The sequence below is a fragment of the Hydra vulgaris genome, chromosome 06, assembly GCF_038396675.1.
Source record: "Hydra vulgaris chromosome 06, alternate assembly HydraT2T_AEP".
In the NCBI taxonomy this organism is placed as follows: domain Eukaryota; kingdom Metazoa; phylum Cnidaria; class Hydrozoa; order Anthoathecata; family Hydridae; genus Hydra; species Hydra vulgaris.
Genome location: NC_088925.1, coordinates 42287501 through 42313138, shown reverse-complemented (window position 1 = coordinate 42313138; position 25638 = coordinate 42287501). Strand labels below are relative to the sequence as shown.

The 25638-nt window shown below is 27.4% G+C and overlaps 1 protein-coding gene across 2 annotated transcripts in view; it reads left to right on the top strand.

Annotated features, from left to right (window-relative positions):
- The window catches only part of LOC100211098 (uncharacterized), a 54301-nt gene that overhangs the window by 16749 nt on the left and 11914 nt on the right, over positions 1 to 25638 (top strand). For both annotated transcript variants that reach the window (XM_065800173.1, XM_065800174.1), the window contains exons 3-7: positions 1666 to 2154; positions 22375 to 22863; positions 22949 to 22984; positions 23488 to 23976; positions 24694 to 25182. In XM_065800173.1, the coding sequence (XP_065656245.1) occupies positions 1666 to 2154; positions 22375 to 22863; positions 22949 to 22984; positions 23488 to 23976; positions 24694 to 25182 (1992 nt within the window). The remainder of the gene's footprint in view (positions 1 to 1665; positions 2155 to 22374; positions 22864 to 22948; positions 22985 to 23487; positions 23977 to 24693; positions 25183 to 25638) is intronic.

Below are 25638 nucleotides of genomic sequence, written 5' to 3'. Positions count from 1 at the left end.
CTAAATAAATGATGCAAAATTGTATCAGCAAAAAATAGACCTAGCCCTAACTGATTATTATTTGTTTCGTTCGCAGCAGTTTTATGCCTTCTTGCCCGAAGGATTCTATTTATAGTGCTAATATTATTTTTGTGCACATTGGCAAACATTCATAGAAATTAATGGAGCCAATAAAATTAAACAAGTTTAATTTATTTATCTTTTATTATTTTTGTAAAAACTCAGAAATGTCTAATTACTTTTGCACGCACTCAAAAAATTTTCCGAGATTTCTTTCAACAGAAATCATGTTATTTACCGCAACAGTTATTTACCACAACAGAAATCATGTTATTTACCGCAACAGAAATCATGTTATTTACCGCAAAATGCCACCGTAAGGAATAAACTTTTATTTTTCATTATAAAATTCGAATTAAAGAAATTGCAGTATACTTAAATCTAAAGTTGCGTAAAATTATGAATTTGATACTATCTGTGTTTATCAAATCCAGCATGTTCTCATTGTGCCTAAAATATTTTTTTTATTATTGCAAAGATTAATTGGCGCTTGATCCCAGTGTCTTGAGTTGTTGAGGCTTTGAATAATTTAAGGATTTTCTTCTGTCGAGGGCTAGATTTATTTTAATTAAAAAGATTATATATTTTAATTGAAGAAAGTTTAGTGCACACATTCACAATAATGGGCGGACGTGTAAACAGGACACCCTTCTAAATTTAAAACACTTTTTATTGAAAATAATGCTTACTGATCAAGTAAAATAAATTAAGTTAATTAGAGTATAATTAGACCAATTAACCATGAGTAATGAAAGCAGTTAAATGATCATGCATTGACTGGCTCTTTGGGATTAAGAGGTGCGAGTTTACACATTTGTCCAATAATGATAGTAACAAGGATTTGTCACTGTTTAATAAAATCAATCTAACATTTCACTAATAAACACTAATAGACCATTTATTTCAAAGATATTCAATGAACGCTTTAAAAGACGTTTATAAGATCTTAATAAATAACTTAAACAAATTTTAATAAATGAAAGTTAAACCCATATAGAAGTAAAAATTAATGTCAAAAGAATGTTGTAGATTTTAAATTACTTTACTAAATGTTTAAAAAGCTGAGACAAAGTCTAAACAATACTTAAGACATAGGAAATTACTAGACACTCAAATTGCAACTGAGAAAAAATATTGCATAACATAATTTAATTGGTGTAACAAATAATAAAGTTTATCTTTAGTTTTCTCTAAAATGTTTTGAATAATAATAATTGCAGTAATAATAATAACAACAATAACAATGAAAATAATTGCAGTAAAAGCAATAATAACACTTATTATTTCTATAATTGTTGTTATTAGTGTTATTATTAGTGCTATTATTATTATTATCGTTGATGTTGTTGTTTTTGTTGTTATTGTTGTTGTTGCTGTTGTTGTTGATGTTGTTGTTGTTATTATTGTTGTAGTTGGTTTTATAATGCAAACTACTACATATTAAAAATGTACGATAGTAGTATTGTACATTTTTAACTCTATGATTGGTTATTTCATTATGATTAGATGTTATTTAATACCTGAAATTTTATTTTAGCTTACTTTGTAATTTACTTCAAAAATGTTAAAAGCGATTTATTAAAATAGTTTTTTGTTTTAATATAGAATATCTTATTGGTGGTGCCCCTACTCTATTAGTTAAAGGAAAGCTTATTGCTGAAATTCCAAAGTTAGATAAAGAATATTTAATTTCACTTGATATCAATCCAAATAAATTTGTTGCTGGTTGGCATAGTGTTGTTCATTTCACTATTGGATCTAATTTTGCCAATTATGGAGATAGAGTTCCCGGCATCTGGTTCCATGAAGATGCTAAAGGAGGTCTCCATATTGCAGCACCAATTAATGGAAATGCTAACAGATATTTTAACACAAAACCAATTGGAACAAAAGTGTGGTCCAACATAGAGATTTCTCAAGTATTAAAAGGTGTAGTGTATGTATACACAATTAAAATTAATGGAGAAGCAGTCTTTTCTGAAATAAATAACCAAGCTCAATATTTTGATAATGTGAAAGTGTATGCCTCGGATCCATGGTATGAAGTTCAAGACGGCTCAATAAAAAACTTGTACATTATTAATGGAGTTATAAGTATGTCTATTTTTTGTAGGGATGTACCGGAATTCCGACCGGAATTTGTTTCTTCCAGATTATTCTGGTTCCGGTCGGAGTTACAATATTTCAAGCCGGAATGCCGGAATTTATCTTTTTACAAGACGTGTGACACAAACTGTGTAAATTAAATTAAAAAATTATTGTCCTACTGGGCAATGAAGAACTATAGGCAAACCTATGTAGAAAATATAAAATTCTTAACAAACACAATGTAATTTTATTTGCAGTAATCAATTATGTAAGGACTTCTAGATGTTTAGGAATATTGAGGTGCAAAAAGAGTTGCTATCTAGTTTTGGGCTACAAACTAGCTCTTTTTTCATCAAAAATGTTACCTGTCTCTGAGAATAGTCTCATTTTAAATGTAACTTAAATTTAAATAATTAAGAAGTATAGAATGCCTAATACAGTAAATATTTCAATATTTACCTAAATGAAAAAAAAGAAAATAAAGAAATAATTTTAAATATAAATATTATGCAGGATAAAACTTTCAATAAATAAAACTATAAGAAACAGATAAAAATGACATATTAGATTTAAATGAAACAAGAATCAAATTAATGAAACAGATTATATGTATATTATAGGTTATAAATATGTATAATGTAGCCACGAAGTTAAGGTGAAAGGTTTCACTTTCAATTTTAAAAGTAAAATAATTACAAAAATATAATTTTTGTTCCTGCCGGCATTTTATTAACAATTCCGGCAAATCCGGTTCCGGTCGTAATTCAAAATTTTCAATGTGGTACACCCCTATTTTTTTGACCAAGTTTTATACACACACACACACACACACATATATATATGCATATGTATATATATATATATATACATATATACATATATATATACATATATATATATATATATATATATATATATATATATATATATATATATATATATATATATATATATATATATATATATATATATATATATATATATATGAACATATTTTAAAGAACAATACGATACTTTTTTAATCTTGACATGTTTCGTAGTTAACATACTACATTTTCAAAAGATAAATTACAATTTAAAACTCTTGATATAAATATAAAATCAAAATTTGAAAACATTACAGAGAAATATCTTCAAATGTTTTAAATTTTGATTTTGTATTTATATCCAGAGTTTTAAATTGTAATTTATCTTTTGAAAATGTTGTATGCTAACTACGAAACATGTCAAAGTTAAAAAATATCGTGTTTTTCTTTAAAATATGTTCACATTTATTGCTATTACGTTGCTCAAGATATATATATATATATATATATATATATATATATATATATATATATATATATATATATATATATATATATATATACATATATATATATATATATATATATATATATATACATATATATATATATATATATATATATATATATATATATATATATATATATATATATATATATATATATATATATATATATATATATATATATATATACATATAAAAACTATTTTTACTATTCTTTTTAAAGCTTATATTTATCAATAAACATTAATGTGGTAGACTACTAAGAAAATTAGAAAAAATTGATTTTTTAAAAGCATTATTTTAAACAGTAACTATTGTTGAAATTAAAAATAAATAGATCTTCACATGAGAGAAAAAATTTAGACCTGATAAATGATGACAAATTTTAAGCACTGAAACCAAATGCTGCCGCTTTTTTATTATTAGTTGTTCTATGTTGAATATAGACTTAGTCTGAAAGAATAGCGTTGTTGATTAGGTTTATTACTAACATGAATTAAAAGTGTAAGCTATCAAAATGGGTTCTGCAGATCAAAACGTGATTTGAACAAAATGCCCCAAAAGTTCGAAAGGTTATTATTTAAAATTAGTGTTGCATTTTTTGTTATACAGTTTAATGATAGCATAACTGGCTTGCTAGATGTGCTGCATAGTTTAGAAATTGTTTTAGGACATTTTAATAAGTATTGTTTTCCAAAAGACCTTTCCAAAAGATCTTCTGCGTGTAAAACAAATGGACAAAAAATCATCTGAAAAAATAAAAATTTCTAATTTTCTGACAAATTTTGCAGGAGCAGTAATTGTCCAATTGACTTAAAAATTTTAAACAGACATCCATTAGAGACTTTTATACGGGGTGGGTTTGGCGTGTAAGATTTTGGTGCCATCTTTATAGGGGATAAATGACTTAAACCGTTAAAACAAAATATCATATAATTTCAATCTTTTTTTAATAAAAAATAATAGATAATACTTCGAATAAAAAAAACGATTTTATAAAATGGTTAACTGTCGATGGCTTACCTAAAAGTGGCACTTTATATGAGTTACGTATTAGAATAAATAAATTTAAACTGTGTTCTTCCCTAACTCAAAAACTAAAAAGCAAAGCAGAAAGGCGTTTTGTATTCGTAACTTTCTTAAATACTACAAGCATCCTACCTTCAATTGCTCCTTGGAAAAGTGGCGATGCGTTGTACCCTTCTATAACTAATTAAAAGGCATTGAAGGCAGTTTAGGTCAACAGCAAATAGGATATTCTATTATGACAAGCAGAAAATTGCTTTAACGAAATTTAGTTCACCTAATACATTGTTTGTAAGAGGACTTATAAAATCACAGAGAACAAATTCGTCCTGCTGTAATGTTATTTAAAAATAACGTTCTACAGAAATCCTATTGTGAATGTTCATTTGGTTTGAGTGAGCTATATTGCCATGTTTTTGCATTATTGTTTTTTCTAAAACACTTTCATAAAATTAAGAAAATATTATTTCTTTTATGTACTAAACAACTTCAAAAATGGCATTGTTGAAGGTTCAATTCTTATGATTCTACTTCGCCAAATTCAGCAGGTCTTGCTTGTAAAAAAACAGATGAAAATTTGTACAAGAAAACAATTGTTGTTAAAGACCCAGAAAATTCAATATTCAAGAGAAATTCTGAAAATAAAGAAAATATAAAGTCTAAAATAAAAGATACAAAAATTTCTCCTTGTTGCTTGGTAGAACATGATTATGTCAAAGAAAACCAAACTTACAACGCTGACCTTGTTTCTCTTGATCTTAAAAAGTTAACCGCAATAAAGTATAATAATAATTGTGTAACGGAATAAAAAATTTATCCTATTCATGAAAATAATTTAGATAATGATTTAACTAGTACTTCAAAAAACAAAAAATTCATCTCTACAAAATCTACTGAAAAAAATACTGTTCCTAAAACCAAAATAAATAATAACAATATATCTGCAAGTGATGGAAACAACATTATTTAACAATATTTAGAGGAAAAATTAGTGAAATAAAATTTAGAACATGTATTCTAATGATCCTATCAAATTTCCTACTAGATTTTAAAAATTATTGAGCAAAACACAGATTCATGGCTAAACAAAAAAAAAACTAAACATCTGGTAGTTAAGACAAAAACAAATTTGAAAGATTTAAAAATTTCCGTCGTGGCCATCATTTTGAATAAAAGCGCTATTATTTTTTTCAAACCAGTCTTTATCAAATGCTATGCCATGTGGCTTCTTTACTTTTACAGAAGTTGACTCATGCCCTGATGTCTTGATGTCCTGATCTCTTGATGTCTTGATGTCTTGATGTCTTGATGGTAGTTCTAGTTAGTAGTTCTAAACTTGTTACTTAAAAAAAAATGTTGAAGAAAAAAGTTTAAAATAACTATTGTCAAACTTATTTAAGTCACTTGCCTATTTTATTCAAACACAACTTCAAATGGTATGTAAACAAAACTACTGCTTTCTTATGTCTTATCATCTGAATCAAAATCTGCAAAGTACTTCTTCATTCAGAAAAACAACATTTTGTGGGAAGTGTTAAAATGTTTAATAGACAGTATCCTTTTAAACACAGCGATATCAGACTGACCACATAAAGAGTACAAATTATTAGCAACTTTAGAAGAGGAAAACCTTCGTTGAATTTCTAATTTTGAAAGTATAAAACCCCTACGCATACATATTAATAAATTGATACGTAAAATTCCTATAGTCAATTTTCAAACATATATTTTAGTCATTTGACAGAAAAAAGTAGCGCTCTATAAATGGTAAGGGGTGTCCACTATGCAAAAAGATTTTAAAACCACTCATTTCAATTTTTTTTTTTTCCATTTTAGTGTTTGTGTACAATGAAAAAAAGTTTTTTACCAAATTTTATTAACTATTCTAGAGCCCCCCTCAAAACCCTTAAATGTTAAACAGGTCGCTAATATTGATAAAAAAATTTTACTGTTAAGATAATGACAAACTAAAAATCAAAAAAAGAGAGTTCTACAAGATCGTTTTTATTTCAACTTCTTTCTTTTTTATATAAAATTGATATTTTTGAAAAATTTGAGATCCAACAAGACATACTTTTGAAAAACTTTTTAAATATCATTAGTGACCTTTTAAATGTTTAATGTGGTAGTACAGTAATTAAAAAAAAAATTTGTATTCAATTTTTACAAAGTTTTTTTTTTTTCTCAAATTGTATAATATTTAAAGCTAAAAAATAATATTTAGAATTAATATCTAAAGCTAAAAAAAGGTTTAAAAAACTCGAAATTTTTTATTTAATTATTATTTATTAATCATTAAAGGTCAAAAAATGGGGTAAAGGGCAACGAAGATTTTTTAGCAATTGTTCATAATTTATGATTGAAATTTTGGCTGGTGATATATTATGTGTCATTGTGTCGTGGACTAAAAGATTTAAGTTAGGTCCAAAACTCTAAAATATTAGCATTTTTGTAAATTTGGGCAAAAAAATGGTAATTTAAGGGGAAAAAATCTTTAAAAAATTCGCAAAAACTATTTTGTATTTCTAATAATATTTTTTTTCTCAATTTTGTTTTATGGTTACATTGCTTTTCTGCTTCTGAGAGTTGTTTGGTGTCCTTACATCAACAAACAATTTTGCCCATTATTACTAAATGTCGTTCAAAACTCATTAAAAAATTATTTAAAAATTCTTGTCCATCATAGAATTTAAAACAGCTTATCCTACTTTAATACTTAGTGCAGTTTTTTCAACATGTATACAGTTTACAGGGGCGGATCTAGGATTTATTTCTCCTTTGGCAATTTTTTTTTGAAAAAATGACCACCCCTCAAGCTCCATAACCAAATTCTTTCCAGATACCAAATAAATACTATCCCTCCTCCGTTAATTATTTGTGAACTCCCTTTCTCCTATTCACTCGGATTCATATTTTTAAAAAGTTTCCATTTCCCAGGTGTTGGGGGCTACCAAAGCAATGCAACGCTCCCCCTATGGGACCACCCATTTTGCATAATTTGAAAAGATTTTTTTGTAGTCATTGAGACTTGGCGATAGCATCCCTTTATAAAAATAAGAACACAACTTCTTTAGTAATTTTAATTATAATAATCTTAGTGATGTTCAGATTAGAATCAGCGCTACCATCAGCACATCATATAGCATCAGCGCTAACAATGGTATTTTATTATTTGCCAATTTTTAGCCAATTTTGAGGATTACTAATATCATTATTCACATATGACCAAAAATATTTTACTACAGTCAAATAATGAATTTAATTGAACTTTAATTAATCTGCTTAAAAGAAACTAATTACCTTTTTAAACTATTCATTAAGTTGCAAAATGAAAAGAAAACCAAGAGCTTTATAATTTAAGACACTTTTGAATTAAATATAACAATAGATATTAAATATAACATATATATTAAATATAACATATATATATATATATATATATATATATATATATATATATATATATATATATATATATATATACATATATTTATAATTAAAGACACTTTTGAATTAAATATAACAATAAATATTAAATATAACATATATATATATACATATATACATACATACATATATAGAAGTAAAGTTTATACAAACTCTGAATCACTGAAGCGTTCGTGTTCTCACGAAGGGTTTAACTTACGATAACCCTTTCTTTGCACTAATTTTTTAATAACTTCTTGAGTATCTGGAACTATGTCTCTATGTGTATACATCAATGCTAAACCATTCAAACGATCTTCAGACATAGTTGATCTTGACCAGGTTTTCAATCTGCGAAGATTTGAAATAGATCTTTCACAAGAACATGTTGTCACAGGTGAAGTTGCTGATAACTGCAAACAAGCAAAAATATTGGTAAAAGTTTTAATACATAAAATTGACTTTAGAGTATCAGACACATTGTTTGGAATGGGATAATTAGTGGTAGTCCAGTATATCTCCCAAAGACCACACTCTGCTTCAAAGCTAATGGATTTGGCAAATCTTCAGAAAAAAAATCTGAAAAAATCTTAAAGCTTTCCCTCCAATTATTTTTTTCTGATGGACCATTTAGCAAAGAAATTATTTTATCAGGGATAATACTCAAGCCATGGAACAAAGTAAAATTGTCATTACAAAACCTATCAGAAAGAGCTAAATCTAAGCGATCAACTACAGGGATGGTTAAAACGCGTTTAAAATATTCTGATGTATTCTCTGCCCGATGATTATCGCGGTGGATTTGCCTCCCAACAGCTCTTTTTCGACATTCATCAACCCCAGCAATAACTTTGGCATCAAGATAACACTTATCATGAAAACTATCAATTTTTTTTTAATAGTTGTAATTCTATTAGTCAAGCAAAAAATAAGATCTATACAGGTTTGAATATCTAAACTGTTAGATTGTAACATCTTAGTAACTACATGTGTTCCATCAAAAACAGCTCTAGTCACAACCAAAGAAACAATAAATTCAAAGGTAGTAATCAATTTAAGTGAAGATGTAACTGTTCGGGAGTCTGCCCCAAACTTATTTCTGTCATTGCTTATGGCTTCAAGGGAATAAACTATTGGAACATACAACTCCTGAAATGTGCCTAATCCATTTATTCTTTCAAGCCACCTTTAGTTCAACAAACATCTCTTAGTTTTTTTTTTTTTTTTATCAGGACAGTGTTCTGAAACCATTGTCTCGAGGATAGAATTTTTTTTTAATAGAAAGAATAAAATAATAAGAAACCTCTTTTATGTGGTTCATTGCATTACAGAGAAATTGAACTTCGCAAGAATTACACACAGCTAGATTCAATCGATGGCTAAAACAATGAGTGTATAAAGCCTTGTTGTTTAACTTTAAAATTCGTGCAGCAACTCCCTTTTTTATTCCAGCTACAGCTTCAGCACCATCATAACCTTGGCCTCGACAATTAGTAATATCTAAACCTAGGGATGCAATGGTGTCTAAAATGTTAACAGATGAACTTTTCCCATCTAAACCATTGTCGTTGTGTATAAATTTAACAAAGTCTTCAACAATGTTATTACCACTGTCAACATAACGCAACACTAAAGACAATTGTGATTTGTTTGAAACATCAATGGCTTCATCTGATAAATAGAAAAAAATTTGACAGTCTTTATATTGGAAACAATTTTATCAGAAATTATCTCACCACAACATAATATTATTTCATTCTGCATAGTTTTTGAAAGTTATGATGCATTTTTCTTGTGGTTTTTAAGATGATTTTCTAATTCAGTATCACCGCCTCTAACACAATAATTAAGAATCTCCATGAAGTTTCCAACATTACAAGAGGTACTATATTGCCCAACTTCTGAGTGATTCTGAGAGTCATCATTATGACCTCATAGAGCAAGTCCTTGACAGTCACATAAAGTAATAGTATTAATTATCGGCCCAAGTTTTTTTTTATTCTCAGATATCTATGCAAGGGTGTTTTGATCTATGATATCATAAATAGATTTTGTATCACCAGCAGCTTGCCTCATAACATCATTAAAAAGGCTCTGCGTTTGAGAATGCAAGCCATTTATGTTCGGATCACAATGGCGTTTTAAGGCTGGGAAAGCATCATTAAAATTTTTCAGTGGTTCTTTAAACACTGAAACCTTGTAATTCTTTGTTGGAAAATCATCTCCAAAAATACACATGGCAAGCAAAATCTACCATTTAATTTTTTAGAATAACAAAGCCAAGAAAATGTCTCTAGCCATTTCATTGAAAACTTTCTATTGTTTTTGCCTTGTGGAAAATTGAAAGAATTATCTGGGATAAACACATTCTTTACTAAATGAAGAATTTTTTGACAAAACAGCATTTTGCTACATTGTAACTCTCTTCGTTGTTCTCGAAAATTTGCAACATCAAACTAGTCAAAAGATTTATTAACAAAGTCAATTGAGCTTTCAACATTAGGTACGATCAAACATTTAATGGTATCACCACTGAAATTATCTTTGGCAGACAAATCTAATTCAGATGTTGTTGAAGGTTTAGTAGCTCCTTTAGAGGATAAAAAATTCCAAAACAGTTGCTTTTTTTCCTTTGTTGGAGTTTCATCAAATTTTATTAATTTGACTGGCATTGTAACAGAGAAAAAATTTCTTTTACGTGACTCTTTAAAATCATAAACAACAAGCGGTATAAAATAATTGGGTGTAAAAGCAAACCCTGATGGTAACTTACCTATCCGACAGAACATTATATTTATTACTTTGTTTCTTGTTGGCTTCAACTCGTTAACCCTTGGTTTTATTAATCTGTTAAATGCAAAAAAAAAAACAATCAAGTCCAAATTCAGGATAATGACAAAAAATTTGTGAATTGACAACAGATGAAAGGCCTAAGATACACATAAAAGATGACGATTGATTTTCAACGCAGTTATTAATTGCTTCGGACCGAACACATTGTTTATTTTTAGTAATATCTTGATCAACAACAGTTTTAGATAACGTCATCTTTAAAATGTTATTATAAGAAAAAAAATTATATTTACCACCGTTAATTATATCATTAAATATTGGATGTCTCGAATAAAAATCAGCATTAAAAAATAATTCCATTGAGGTGAGAACCCTTAAAATATCAACTAATGAATTATTTCCTACAATAACTAATGATACTGAGCTGTAGAGACAGTTACCAGATGAAGTTGATCTAAAATGAATTTAAAAACTTACTTTTACAATTAAAAATTACAATACTTACATATATATATGTGGCTTTAATATTACAGATTTCTTGATATATATATATATATATATATATATATATATATATATATATATATATATATATATATATATATATATATATATAAATTAGTAAAAAACACTTATCTAACTTTTATCTTCTACTTTAAGTTTCATGATTGCCGCTTAACGGCAGATTTACCATATATATATATATATATATATATATATATATATATATATATATATATATATATATATATATATATATATATATATATATATATATATATATATATATATATATATATATATATATATATATATATATATATATATAAATCTGCAGTTAAGCGGCGTAAAATAAATATATTATTTTGCTTTTTGCGCTCTCGTTCGCGGAGACTAAAAAACAAAAGAAATTAAAAGTGAACTTTCAACTTTAAAAACTGCCAAAAAAAAATCCAAAACAAAATTTAAAACTCAAATGAAACCTAATAATTGCTTTAAATTTATTTTTAATAAATATTCAATAGAGTTACATTCTATTGCGTAACGCAACTATACGCTCACCATCGTTGATTTTTTAAGTAAAAAGTATAATATTATTTTACGCCGCTTAACTGCAGATTTACCATATATATATATATATATATATATATATATATATATATATATATATATATATATATATATATATATATATATATATATATATATATATATATATATATATATATATATATATATATATATATATATATATATATTGAATTTTTGCTTAAGTATGCTTCTGCGCAGATATTTCGCTTTAGATGAACTTGATTAATTAATAAATGCAAGTTTTTTTCAGTTAAAAAACACAGAGAATCAATTTCAAGGGACACCTTCTTGTTAATCTCCTCAAGAGTTACTATATCGCTTCTCTCTAAAGCAATTCGTACATTATCAAAAATATTAGACACCTTAATTTAGAAATTCTAAGAGCAAAAACCCTAACCTAATCTGACAGATTTATTTTTATTTCCTGACTATTTATGCCTAAATTATAACACAATCAACCAAATTTTAATTTAAGCAACCATATTTTCTTTATTTCCAGACAATTTATGCCTAAACTAAACCCAACCGGCCAAATTTTAACCCAATCAGGCTAATTTTTATAATTTCCAGACTTTTTAAGCCTCAGATTAGGCAAAATTTTTTCTCCTTATGCATAAAAAAGCCATTCGTCTAATCATAGTTTTTAACACTATCGCTCATTTCCGTGGTTTGCAACCTTGTTGTTTGCCAACTTTGTGCAACCGTAAAGAATAAAAAATTCTGAAGTTTCAAAAATGTAAAGTAAAATACACTTTAATTATAATACAATACTTCTCCTTAGGCGGCCGCCTAATCCGCCGTACTGTAGATCCGCTACTGGTTTAGACATCTCGTATAATTTAATTTAGGGATTCATTGGAACTCTGTTTTTTTCCATGTAAACATTTTTCAGGAAAGGTATCAGAAGAAACGACTATAAGTATTGGTTTGATAGTGTACACAACAGCTAGAATTAAAAAAATCAAATATATGTCATTTTTGCAGCTAATTTTTTAGATTAGAGATCGGAACATAAACCTTTTGATGGACATACAAAACAGATGGCAATCTTTTACTCAATTTACAAAATGCTACAAAATTAGGGTTTATGTCAAGTTGTCAAACATGCTTAACTAGATCATTTTGTTTTCTTTAAAGTTCTTTTTAGCAATAGTAGTAGATAAATAAATAAACATTAAAAACCATTGCAAACCGTTTCTCATTAAAAACCATTGCAACAAGTTTATAGTCCAATACCTAGGCTTACTTTTTTAGAAGAATCAAATTGTAAATTTACAAAATCTTTGCATTCTAGACATTTAAGAAGCATAACCATGTTTTAAGGTAAAATTAATCTTATAATAAGGTTAAAATCTTCATTTATATTTAAAAAACCCTGTAAAACTTCTTTGCTCGACAACTTATTGAAAGAGGATGAGCCTGGAATACTTTAAATTGAACTGCAGTCTGAAAGTTATTTCTTTAAAAATATAAACTCTTTTATCACTGTTTTCATGAAACTTTGATTTTACATTTGGTAAAGCTTTTTTGAAGAAATTTTCCTTTTTGATTCATCCATAACACTTTATTTAAACAAGATATTAAAAAAAAGGTATAGAGTCACAAATAACCTTGACAAGAACATACAGTAGTACAAATAACTGTCCTGGGCGCAATGAACACGCATAAATCATGTCAACAAACAAGAAGCAATAGGTGAATAAGTACTTTGTCTTATACAGTCAGTATAAAGGTGTTTTTATTGCATTTTGTGGTATAATTTCATTACAAAAATGCGTTGCAGCGGAAAAATCAAAGCGTTGCTATGGATAAAAATTGATACTGAATCATTTTAAACAAAGATAAGATGTAGATCCCAAATTTTTTTTTGCAATCCAAGAAAAAATGAATTTTTGAAAAAATGATTTTTTCATTTTTAATTACTGTACCACCACCTTAAGTGGTTATCTAGTTTATCTGTTTTAGTATGTTGTCACACACAGAGTGGAAATTCCACCCCCTCTTCCTTTCAAAAAAATTATACTGTACAATTATAATAAAAACTATAAGTATACTATATTATAGTAGAGAAAGTAATAAAGTGAGTAACATGAAAGTCCGCACTAAACCACTATTTTTGCCACCCCTCCCCATCCTTCTTTTGTACAAGGCAGTTTTTTTAAACAAAAAACCCATTTTTAAAGATCCATTCTGCCTCTGCGTATGTACATACAAATCAAGATCGTCAAGTAAAATTTCAAATAATTAAAAAATCAAGCTTTTTTGTTTGGAGCTCGCTTTTTTTTTCACTTAGGTGTTTAATACACAGGAAAGGACGTTTGTTAATTTTCGGAAAATTTTTCCCTCCCACCGCAATCTTATTAAGCGCGCGGAAGGATTATCTCAAAATTAAAAAAAAAAAAAAAGAAAAAAAAAATTATATATAGATTATTATTATCTATATATTAAACAATATATTTTAATTTCGTTAAAAAATATCAAATAATCGACTAACTATATCTATATTTATTGACAACGTCTTAAATTTAACCTAAACAAAGTTGCCATTTTGTTCATTTGTCCCCTATACGAAAGTCATACACTGAAATCGCACTCTGTGGAAGTCCGTAATTATTATGAGTTTTATGTCCTGAGATAAAAAATTAGAATTCAAATAAAAACGAACAAACTATTGGTCAATAATATTAGAAATTTGACTTTAATCGGGCGCATTTAAAAAACTTTAAAAAAAAACTTTTATCTCAGGACATAATGTCCTGAGATAAAAGTTTAGTTGAAAATTTTTTTATTTCAAAGATTTCTCAATGCGCTAAATTTAAAACAAATATGAATAAGATTTCTACATAAAAGAAGTAAAACTGCAAAAAATTAGAACTTAAGACATTTTACTTTTTAATATAACTTTTTTTTTAACTATGATTTTAGCATGTCTTTGCCTAAAACAACCTGTTTTTGCCCAAAATTTATGAGGAAAAAAAAAAAAAATTAAATACAACTTTAAAAAAAATATATTTATCGTGTTTGTAGTAAAAGGAAAATTTAATATATTGCCAGATAAAAAAATTATTTTTGTTGTTGTCTACAACATTAAATTTTATACATTAATCTCTTAGTGTATTAATATATATATATATATATATATATATATATATATATATATATATATATATATATATATATATATATATATATATATATATATATATATATATATATATATATATATATATATATATATATATATATATATATATATATATATATATATATATATATATATATATATATAGATAGATATATATATATATATAGATAGATATATATACATATATAATTTAAAAGAAAAAAGTTCGAAATAATAATAGAAAGAACTAATTAATACATAAAAATAAATCGCTAACAATTTTTCTACACCTTTTTGTTCGGCAAAAATAACAAAAGATGAAATGATTACTATTTTTTATTTTATTTTGTAAAGTTTTTTGTGTTTGCATTTTTATTTTGTATTTTTTGCTTTCATTTTGTAGTTTTTGTGTTTTGCCTTTTCGTTTGTGCAATGTTTGTTTTATTTGTGCTGTTTTGTTAATTATTTTTGTTTGCTGTTGTTTATTGAGTGTTTTTCATATTTTTTGTGTTATTATTGAACTTATTATAGCTTTGTTGTTATTATTATTATTTTTTAATTAATTTAGTTTACGCATGCTTTTATCTATTATTATTGCTGTAAATTTTTTTTGTTTGTTTGTTTATTTTATTTAGGTGTCACTCCAATAACTAGTTTTTAACTATATGAGTGACACCTAACCTAATTTTGTTAAGTTATAAAAACTTGTGATTTTTCAATTTTTGGTTGAATAAACGGATAATATATATATATATATATATATATATATATATATATATATATATATATATATATATATATATATATATATATATATATATATATATATATATATATATATATATATATATATATGCATTGAATAATTCTACTGTATTTCCCTATTTCTATTCCCCGAGAGTCTACTGTATTTCCCTATTTAAACTGTAAATTAAACATTTGGCTAATTTGTATGTGTGTGTGTGTGTGCGTGTGTGTGTGTGTGTGTGAGTGTGTGTGTGTGTGTGTGTGTGTGTGTGTGTGTGTGTGTGTGAAAATATATATATATATATATATATATATATATATATATATATATATATATAAATACAAACACACAAATATATATATATACAAACACACAAATATATATATTTATGCACAAACACACACACACACACATATACAGTATTGGACAAAACATTTGCAACCAACATTGAACAATGCTAAAAAGTGTTCCTAATTTTACATGTCTTAAAAACGAAACGAACTATACTACCACAGCAAATCGTTCAGGAGTCTGGAGTCATAGCATGCCAATACATTAGCAATCAGCTGACAGGTGACAGCACACAGGCAGAATTTCGTTGACAAGTGCCATTTTGCAGCGGACAAAACAAGTGCAACTTTTTTGGTTTGTTTTATTTTCTTAAGTCTGATCCGTGTCAACGTCACGGAAGTTTTTTTAATAATTAAAGGAAGTATTCAGAAGTTTCCAGAAGCATGCAGAAGCTTCCAGAAGTTTCCAGGAGAAGCTTCTGGAAACATCCAGTAGCATCCAGAAATATCCAGAAACATTTAGAAGCATTCAGACGCATTCAGAAGCTTCCAGAAGCATCGAAAAGAAGCATCTAGAATCTTCCAGAACAGGTTCACACAGCTTCATTTTACTATATAAGAGACATGTAAATCGACATGTAATTCAGTCAGTATATGGAAGTCAATCAGTCAGAATTATCAAGGCAGTTTATCGAAGTGAGTTTTATTAAAGTGTTTTATCGAAGAACATCAATTGAAGAAGTGAAATACAACAAGTGTTTCATTACATCAATACAGTCCACATCCAACCAAGATGTTGTGTTCCACAGAGCATTATTGTATCATCACAAGGTAAATGTAACACGGTAAGCCTCGAGAAGCGTGATTATTTATTTTTATTATTTTTATGACTTCAAGTGCAAAAATGGCTCCCGACAGTCTTGGATTGGAACTAAGAAAGAAAATTATTGGCGATTACGTAAGTGGAATGTCACAAAAATGTATTTGTGATAAATATTGCGTGAAAAAATGGACCGTATCAAGACTATGTTCCAAATATCGTTCTACGGAGAAGTTGGCAGCAGATAACAAAGATGGAAAACCGCGTTCCACCAGTTCCAGAGAAGATTTTATGATCGTCAGATCCGTCAAGAAGGATCCCTGGATATCATCAGTCAAGATGCAAAAGCAATTAGAGCTGCCTGTATTGGACCGAACAATCAGACGACGTGCTGTGACAGCCGGATTATTTTCTCGATGCCATGCAAAGAAACAGCTGATTTCACTAAAAAACCAGAAGACTCCTGTTTGCTACATCTCATATTGACTGGAATGTGCAGAAATGGCGAAATGTCCTGTTCAGTGATGAATCGAAGTTCAACATCATTGGGAGCGATTGCATTTGCCGTGTACGTCGACCGGCCGGAAAACGCCTCGATTTACGTTACTGCCATAAGACCGTGAAGCATGGTGGAGGCAATGTAATGGTCTGGGGGTGTTTTTCTGCTAACGGTCTAGGTCCAATACATCGAAACGATGGAATAATGGACCGTTTCATGTATAAAAATATCCTGAAAGATGTTATGTTACCTCATGCTGAATGGAATATGTCAATAAAATGGGTTTTTCAGCAAGACAACGATCCGAAACACACTGCAAAAGTAGTCAAGCAGTGGTTTCAAGACAACTACCTATCAGTGATGGATTGGTCGCCTCAATCTCCGGATCTCAACCCTATCGAGAACCTGTGGGAGATTGTCAACCGCAGAATTTATCGTGAAGGTGTTTGTAATAAGGATCAACTGTTTGAACAAATCCAAAAGGCCTGGGCAGCGATTCCACAAAGTTTCATTGATTACCTGATCGAATCTATGCCTTGAAGATGCAAGGCTGTGATCGACAACAAAGGATTCGCCACGAAATATTGATAGCGAGATACAGCTTGGTCAACAAATTTATCGAGTTGCACTTGTTTTGTCCAGAAGGAAATCAACTTTTTTTAATACTTTGAATAATTTATTACTTTTTGTGTACAAATAATGAACTTTGTGATGAATAAAACTTGAAGAACTTTGTCTCTAAACAGTAACATAGTTATTTCTCTAAATTGATAAAATGCAGCACTTTTATATAAAGAAACTAAATTAGCATTATTTGGTTGCACTCGTTTTGTCCGATACTGTATATATATGTATGTGTTTATGTTTATACATACACACATATGTGTGTGTATAAAAATAAACACATACAAATATATGTTTATATATGTGTATGTGTTTATGTTTGCACACACACATATATAAATGTTTATATATCTGTGTGTGTTCAGATACAGAAATAATGTGTATGTATGTGTGACTTACTATTTATACAAATGATATTTTAATTTTTATTCATAATAATATTATATATAATACATGCATGACAATAGAAATTTTTAAGTTGTTTCATGTTTTTGACTATTTATGTTGTGGGGTTACTTTGAACCTTATTCAAAGTTACTCCATATGCGAAAAAATGTATACAATAAAGTATGTTATGCTATAGCAATGGAACATAACTATAGTAGGCTAACAAACTTTCTTAGATTTTACATACCTAATAAATTTATAAACAAAAATTATGCAACTTAGACAACAAGCTGCTACACTAACTGAGGTAGTGTACAAGTATTCTGACTAATATTTTTAAGAAAAATATCCGAAATATTTAATGAAAACCAATAAATGAAGTAAAACTTTAAATAATCAAAATATAAACTATTTTTAACTCTTTGATGTTTAAGGTTTGAACAGATTCATATAAGTTCTTGCCATAATTACAGCTTGAAAAAAAAAAATTTGTATTCAAAGTTACCCCGCTATTTAAAGTAACCTGGTAGTATACGATATACTGTAGTCTAAAAAATACGGTATACCGTAGTCTAAAGTATACGGTAGTCTAAAGAATAAAATAAGCTAAAAAGTTTTGAGTCTGATCAAAAGAGGGCAAACTTACTACTAAAAATGCCACTTAACTTACGTTACACGGAAAACAAGGTAAAAAAAAAAGATTCAATTTTTAGGTCAGATTTCTGCGAATCAGTAAAACGATTTGTATTAGAAACTTTCACAAGATATTGAGAATTCTATACCAATTTAAAAAATATATAAAAATTTATCAGAGATTACCGGCTAAGAAAAGTTTTTTTTTTGATACTGTATATTTAACTTACGCTACATCACTTACGTTACCGAGCGATTATCGTAGATTTTTTATTAAGATCTATTTTTAAGAGTTAGGGATTGTCCATAAAGTACGTACGGTCGAAGGGGAAGAGGTGGTGTGCAAATGACGTATATGAGATGGGAAGGCAGTGGGTCAATTATAAAAGAAAGGAGACACTAAATTAAAAAAATGTCATAAAATGTTAGATGAATAGGTTAAAAGCGTAGAAACTTTTAGGTAGGTGGAGGGTACTCAAAAAGACATATTGCAAAATGCGGGGAAAGGAGGGGGGTGGACGAAAAAAAGCGTACGTACTTTGTCGTCGACCCCTTACGTAACAAAAGAATTGCAAAAGTATTGAACTCATTGAATATTATCAGTTTTTCCGCAAGACCAAGAGCAACTTTAAAAAGTTATTTTAGTATTACAACTTTATTAATATTTAATTGAGCCATTTAAATAAGAAAATCTTTGATTTGTCGAAGATTTTACTTACACTTCTTACGTTTATGCGTGTTGCCTTATTTTTATTAGGTTAAATTTTTAAAATGCTGCAAAGTACTTATATTTAAATCTTTTAAAATACTTTTGACGTATAAACTGCTATCACAGTTTAGGAGGGAGAGTTAGTGACAGGAGGGAAGGGGTTAATAATTGACAAATTTAGGTTGACGTGCTTTATGGATGACCCATAATTGCATTTACAAACGATTTGTCTCACTAAAACAAAAATAAGAAAGGTTCTAACAAATTTTTTTTATATTAAGAGAATAGCAAATTAATCTTTTTTTTTAATGTCTAAATACAAATATTTATTCAATTCTTATTTTTATTAATTTATGTGCATTTATATTTCAACTAAAATAAGAATACATAAACAAATAAAAGAGCAATAATATTTTGATTTAATTATGTAATTTTAATTAACATTAAAAAAAAGTTTTTTTCTAAATTCTCCTAATGTAAAAAGTTTCAGTTAAAATCTTGTCTTACCAGCGCGAATTGATTAGAAACCAAGGAGTTATTATAGACTGGAGTGAGAACGAAGTTAAAATACGTCATTTTTCAAGGAACAGTCTTTGTAGTAAAATAATTTTCTATTAAACACTGCGTAATTATCATAACTAAAGTTAACCAATAACATTCCACGTTTAACAAAAATTATCTAATGATGTTGTTTCAAAACGTTATAGACGATTGCAAATAAAAGATGAAAGTTTAAGAACTTCGTAAACAATATTTAAGTTAGTTTATCGTTATTAATAAGTTAGTTTATTGTTATTTTTTTGTTGTGCCTTAGAGCGACTAATAATAAATTTCTAGATTAGAATTTAACTAATAAATGTCTAAATAAGAATTTGGTTGTATTTTTGCCGGATTTACAAAAAGAAGTTTTATATTTCTATATTTGCTTTTAAATCCAACAAAACTACTCCATCACAAAATAAAATCCAACAAAACTACTCCAACACAAAATAAAATCCTGGAGGGGTTTAATAAGTTCCTGGCCAAAATAAAAGTTTTAAAGAACGTGACTAACCTATAGCTGAACAGGCAAGCAAAAAATAAGGTTTAAATAGGTAGTAGAGATTAAGGTAGAGAGTCTAAAACTTTGATATTTATACCTATAATTGCAAGAAACAATTACTTCACCTTAATCGTGATTTTTGTTTTAATTAACTTCTTGATTGATCGAATAGTTGTTAAAAACATATCTAACAAACTTTTCTTTCATTAATCCATTTCTATTACAACTCTCAATGCTTATTGATTACGTTTTAAAATTTTCCATTTTTTTCCAAAAGCGCCAGTTTGACTTGCTTCTGGAATAATTATTCTACAAAGACTGTAATGCTATTTTAATCTATTTTCAGCTTTGTTCTCCGTCCAGCTAAGCTATTATACCTCCTTGTTAAAAACGTAATAAATTCATTTTGTAAACAAAAATTTAACGAAAAAGCGGCAGAAAGGCAAAACTAGTAAATGCAAGTAGTTTTAACTGACGCTACAAAAGTTTAAAATAAAAATGTGCTTTAACTAAGCACCGTAATTCAAAGATTTAAATGTAAAAACGTAGCATTTAATATTCTTTCGCATTTATTATTAAATAACTTATGGTTTTAAACTAAATTTCGGAAAAAACAAAACTTTATCATGTTTTTATTAACTTACGTTTCATGAAAATTGCAAAAGTTCTTTCGTTACTTCCAAAAACTAAATATATTTTATAAAGTCTAAAATCTGACTAACAACAATTTGAACATGTTAGCTCCATTTTCACGCTAAATTAATTCCGATTAGGTAAAAAAATTCATGATTAAAATAACATTTTACAATGATACTTTTCTTTATCATGAGACAATGACAAAAACCGTATCTTTCAGAAGCACAAAAATGACTAAAATAAATTAATTTTAGTACTAAAGGTATATTTTAAATAAACTTTCATGTGTCTACATTATTATTCATTTGCTAAAAGTTGACGAAAAAGAGAATAAAATTTGAATACTTTTTCACTTTCCGCCGTGGAACTGCCCATATATATAAGCTGATATTAGTGTTATTAACATTGCGATTATTGTTGTTGTTGTTGTTAATAATGTTGTTGTTAATGTATTTTGTCCAACATACATATTCTTTTGACAAACATTTCCCAGTTGGCCATAAATGCCACAAGCTTTTTAACAGAAATATTCTAAAGGTGAGTCACAATTCAATGCCAAATATCAAATCAATCGTAAACTCTCATAACCATCATGTAATGAAAAAGAACACCTCAATAAACATTGCAATTGTATTACTAAAAGCATGTGCCCTAAATGTTAACAATGTCTTGTAAATAATATAATGCATCAAGCCATTTTATATCCAAGCACTCCAGACAGGAATGAAAAAATTTAAGATACCTAACTTCACCTTCTCCCTCCGCAAAATTTTTATGTTCACTTTTAAAATGTTTTTCTACTTTTTTACTGGGCTTGATAGGCTAATAAATTACCCACTAACTAAAAAAAAAAAGCTTATTTATGGACGACTTATATTAAGAATATTATTTGATTAATCTTTTGTATAGTTTTATTTGATTGTGGTATCTTTTATATAGTTTTATTGAAAGATATCATTGTGATTTTGTCATCTAATATCTGAAGTTTTATATTAGGTTAGTTTTAAATTTAGTTCAGAAATGTACAAAATATGTTTTTTAAAATAATTTTTTATTTTAATATAGAGTATCTAATTGGTGATGGCCCTACTCTATTGGTAAAAGGAAAGCTTATTGCTGAAATTCCAAAGTTAGATAAAGAATATTTAATTTCACTTGATATCAATCCAAATAAATTTGTTGCTGGTTGGCATAGTGTTGTTCATTTCACTATTGGATCTAATTTTGCCAATTATGGAGATAGAGTTCCCGGCATCTGGTTCCATGAAGATGCTAAAGGAGGTCTCCATATTGCAGCACCAATTAATGGAAATGCTAACAGATATTTTAACACAAAACCAATTGGAATAAAAGTGTGGTCCAACATAGAGATTTCTCAAGTACTAAAAGGTGTAATGTATCTATACACAATTAAAATTAATGGAAAAATTGTCTTTTCTGAAATAAATAACCAAGCTCAGTACTTTGATAATGTGAAAGTATATGCCTCAGATCCATGGTATGAAGTTCAAGATGGCTCAATAAAAAACTTGTATATTATTAATGGTGTTATAAGTATGTTTATTTTTTGTTAATATTTTTTTTTTTGAGCAATATCTAAATAAAGCAAAAATGCTAAGAAAACTTTTATTCTTGTTAGAAACTGGATTTCAACCTGTCATTATTCTTCCAACAGGTATTTAAATCATTGTATTGAATATATAATTTAAACCTAAACTTAACTAATTTGATTGCTCTTATCTTCCTGGGAGTGGTTGTGGAAGGGTTTGATACGTTATTGCATAAGATATTTAGGCTTAATTTAATTTAAAATTAACTCACTTGTTTGAAATGTGCCTAATAGTTTTTCTTGATTTGATAAATTGCAGTACTCCAGTTCAGTACATCGTTACCCTATATGTAAGTATTGTTTTCAAGCCATCAATTTTTTTGATTTGAACAATTAAAAAGCTTAATTGAACAATTAAAAAATAATCACTATGATTATTTTTTAATTTTTCAATTACAAATTACAAAACAAACTTAAGTAATTTATTTTCTTCTTACAAATTTATTAAAAATAATTAAAAGTACTCTCTACTAAATGATGAGCATTCAATTAATAAAGAAATTAGTAATTAAAAACAAAAGTCCAAAAATGTATATTTTTTAGTATGTACTGGTATATATGTTATTTAGATTATATTCACCACATAAAAGAATTCACTCTAATTCCAAGTGCACTACTTGGAACTTTATATGTTTTAAAAAAAGAGTATACTATTTCATTCAAACTGAAGCCAAAAAAATATTCTAAAGGATGGAAAAATGTTCTTCACTTAACATTGGACAAGGATTATGGATCTTATGGTGACAGAAATCCAGGTGTTTGGTTTCATGAAGATGGCTCAGGAAAACTTGCTATTTTTGCTGCTGTGAGCGATAATGCTAACTATTATGTAGAAACCACTTCTCTTCCTTTGAAGGCATGGTCCTATCTTAAAATATATCAAAATTTTATGGATGGTAAGTATTGGTTTTCTGTTGATTTGAATGGAATCAATATTCATAGAGTTGAAAATACTGATGCCAGAGATTTCAAAACTATGAAGGTTTATGCTTCTGATCCTTGGTATGCTGCACAAGAAGGATTAATTAGTGACCTTTTGATAATCAATGGAAAAGCTGGTAATAATTTTTCTTTTTGCTTGTTTTTAAAAAAATATTTTTTAATTAGGTTTCAATCTCATTAGTTCATCTTTAAATTGAATTATACGGTTTAAATATATTTAGAACTATATTAATAACCAAGCATGGTAGCCAGAAAAAAAAACTCTGGCTCCAAGTTTTTTTGAACTTATCGCTCCAGCTTTCAAGTTTTTTGCTCTAGCCCCAGCTCTTGAGACTTTAAATATCTTTGAAAAGTTATGGTCACATTTTATTTGTTAAAAATAATAAAAAACTGATAATGTCATTACCAGTTTTTTATTATTTTTAACAAATAGTTAATATAATCTAGTTCCCAGATACCACATAGACATAAAATAATTAACAGGCTGTTTCAGAAATCTACACCACAAATGATAAATTAAAAATTTAAAATGAAGGGAGCCAAGGGTTTTATTATTAATAACATGAATGTATTTTCCAAGTATAATTATCCATTTATATTAATATATTCATATATTATTTATATTATTAGCATAAATGTATTTTCCAAGTATAATTGTCCATCTATATTAATATGTTCATAAATATTATTTATATTAATAACATAAATGTATTTTCCAAGTATAAATATCCATTTGATAAGAGGGTTTTAAATAAAACATTGGATAATTTTTTTTCATTTTACAGACAGTTAGATGTGTCATTATTTCTTTATTCTTATTTCTTATATTGTAGAGTACCTAGTTGGTAATATCCATACTCCATTAATTAAAGGAAAAGTTATTGCTGAAATACCCAAACTAGATAAAGAGTACCTAATTTCATTTGATGTTATTCCAAAAAAATTTGTTGCTGGTTGGCATAGTGTTGTTCATTTTACTATTGGATCTAATGTTGCAAATTATGGTGATAGAGTTCCTGGAATCTGGTTCCATGAAGATGCTAAAGGAGGTCTCCATATTGCAGCACCAATCAATGGAAATGTCAACAGATATTTTAACACAAAACCAATTGGATTAAATGTGTGGTCCAACATAGAGATATCTCAAATTTTAAAAGGTGCTGCATATGTATACACAATCAAAATTAATGGAGAAATGGTCTTTTTTGAAATAAATAACCAAGCTCAATATTTTGATAATGTGAAAGTATATGCCTCAGATCCATGGTATGAAGTTCAAGATGGTTCAATAAGAAACTTGTTTTTAAGTAATGGCCCATCAAGTAAGTAAATGCTTTTTTTTTAATTGCATAGATCAATTTTACATGTTTCACACTATTATTTTATGTGTTATCATATTTTCTAGCAAGTAATAAAAAAAATGTTTGAAAGATATATGAGCAGTGTACTTATAGATAGTATTTAAACGTAATGACCTTGTTTTTTCTTTGTTTCAGAGATGCAAATTCAGAATTCATAAAGAGTTTTGAAAATAAAAATATTTTTTTTAAAAAAAAAGGTGAATACAGTAAAAAAAAATAACAACAAGTTATCCTTGCATTTGCATTTATTTGTGTTTTCATTTTGTATACTTGTATTTTGTAACCAAATATTCCTAAATTTCCAGGAGCAGATCTAGAGGGTATTCTGAAATGCCCAGGATTCACCCTTAATATTATTAATAATATTATAAATCCTATTGATAACTTGAAAAATTAAAGATTAATATATATATGTAT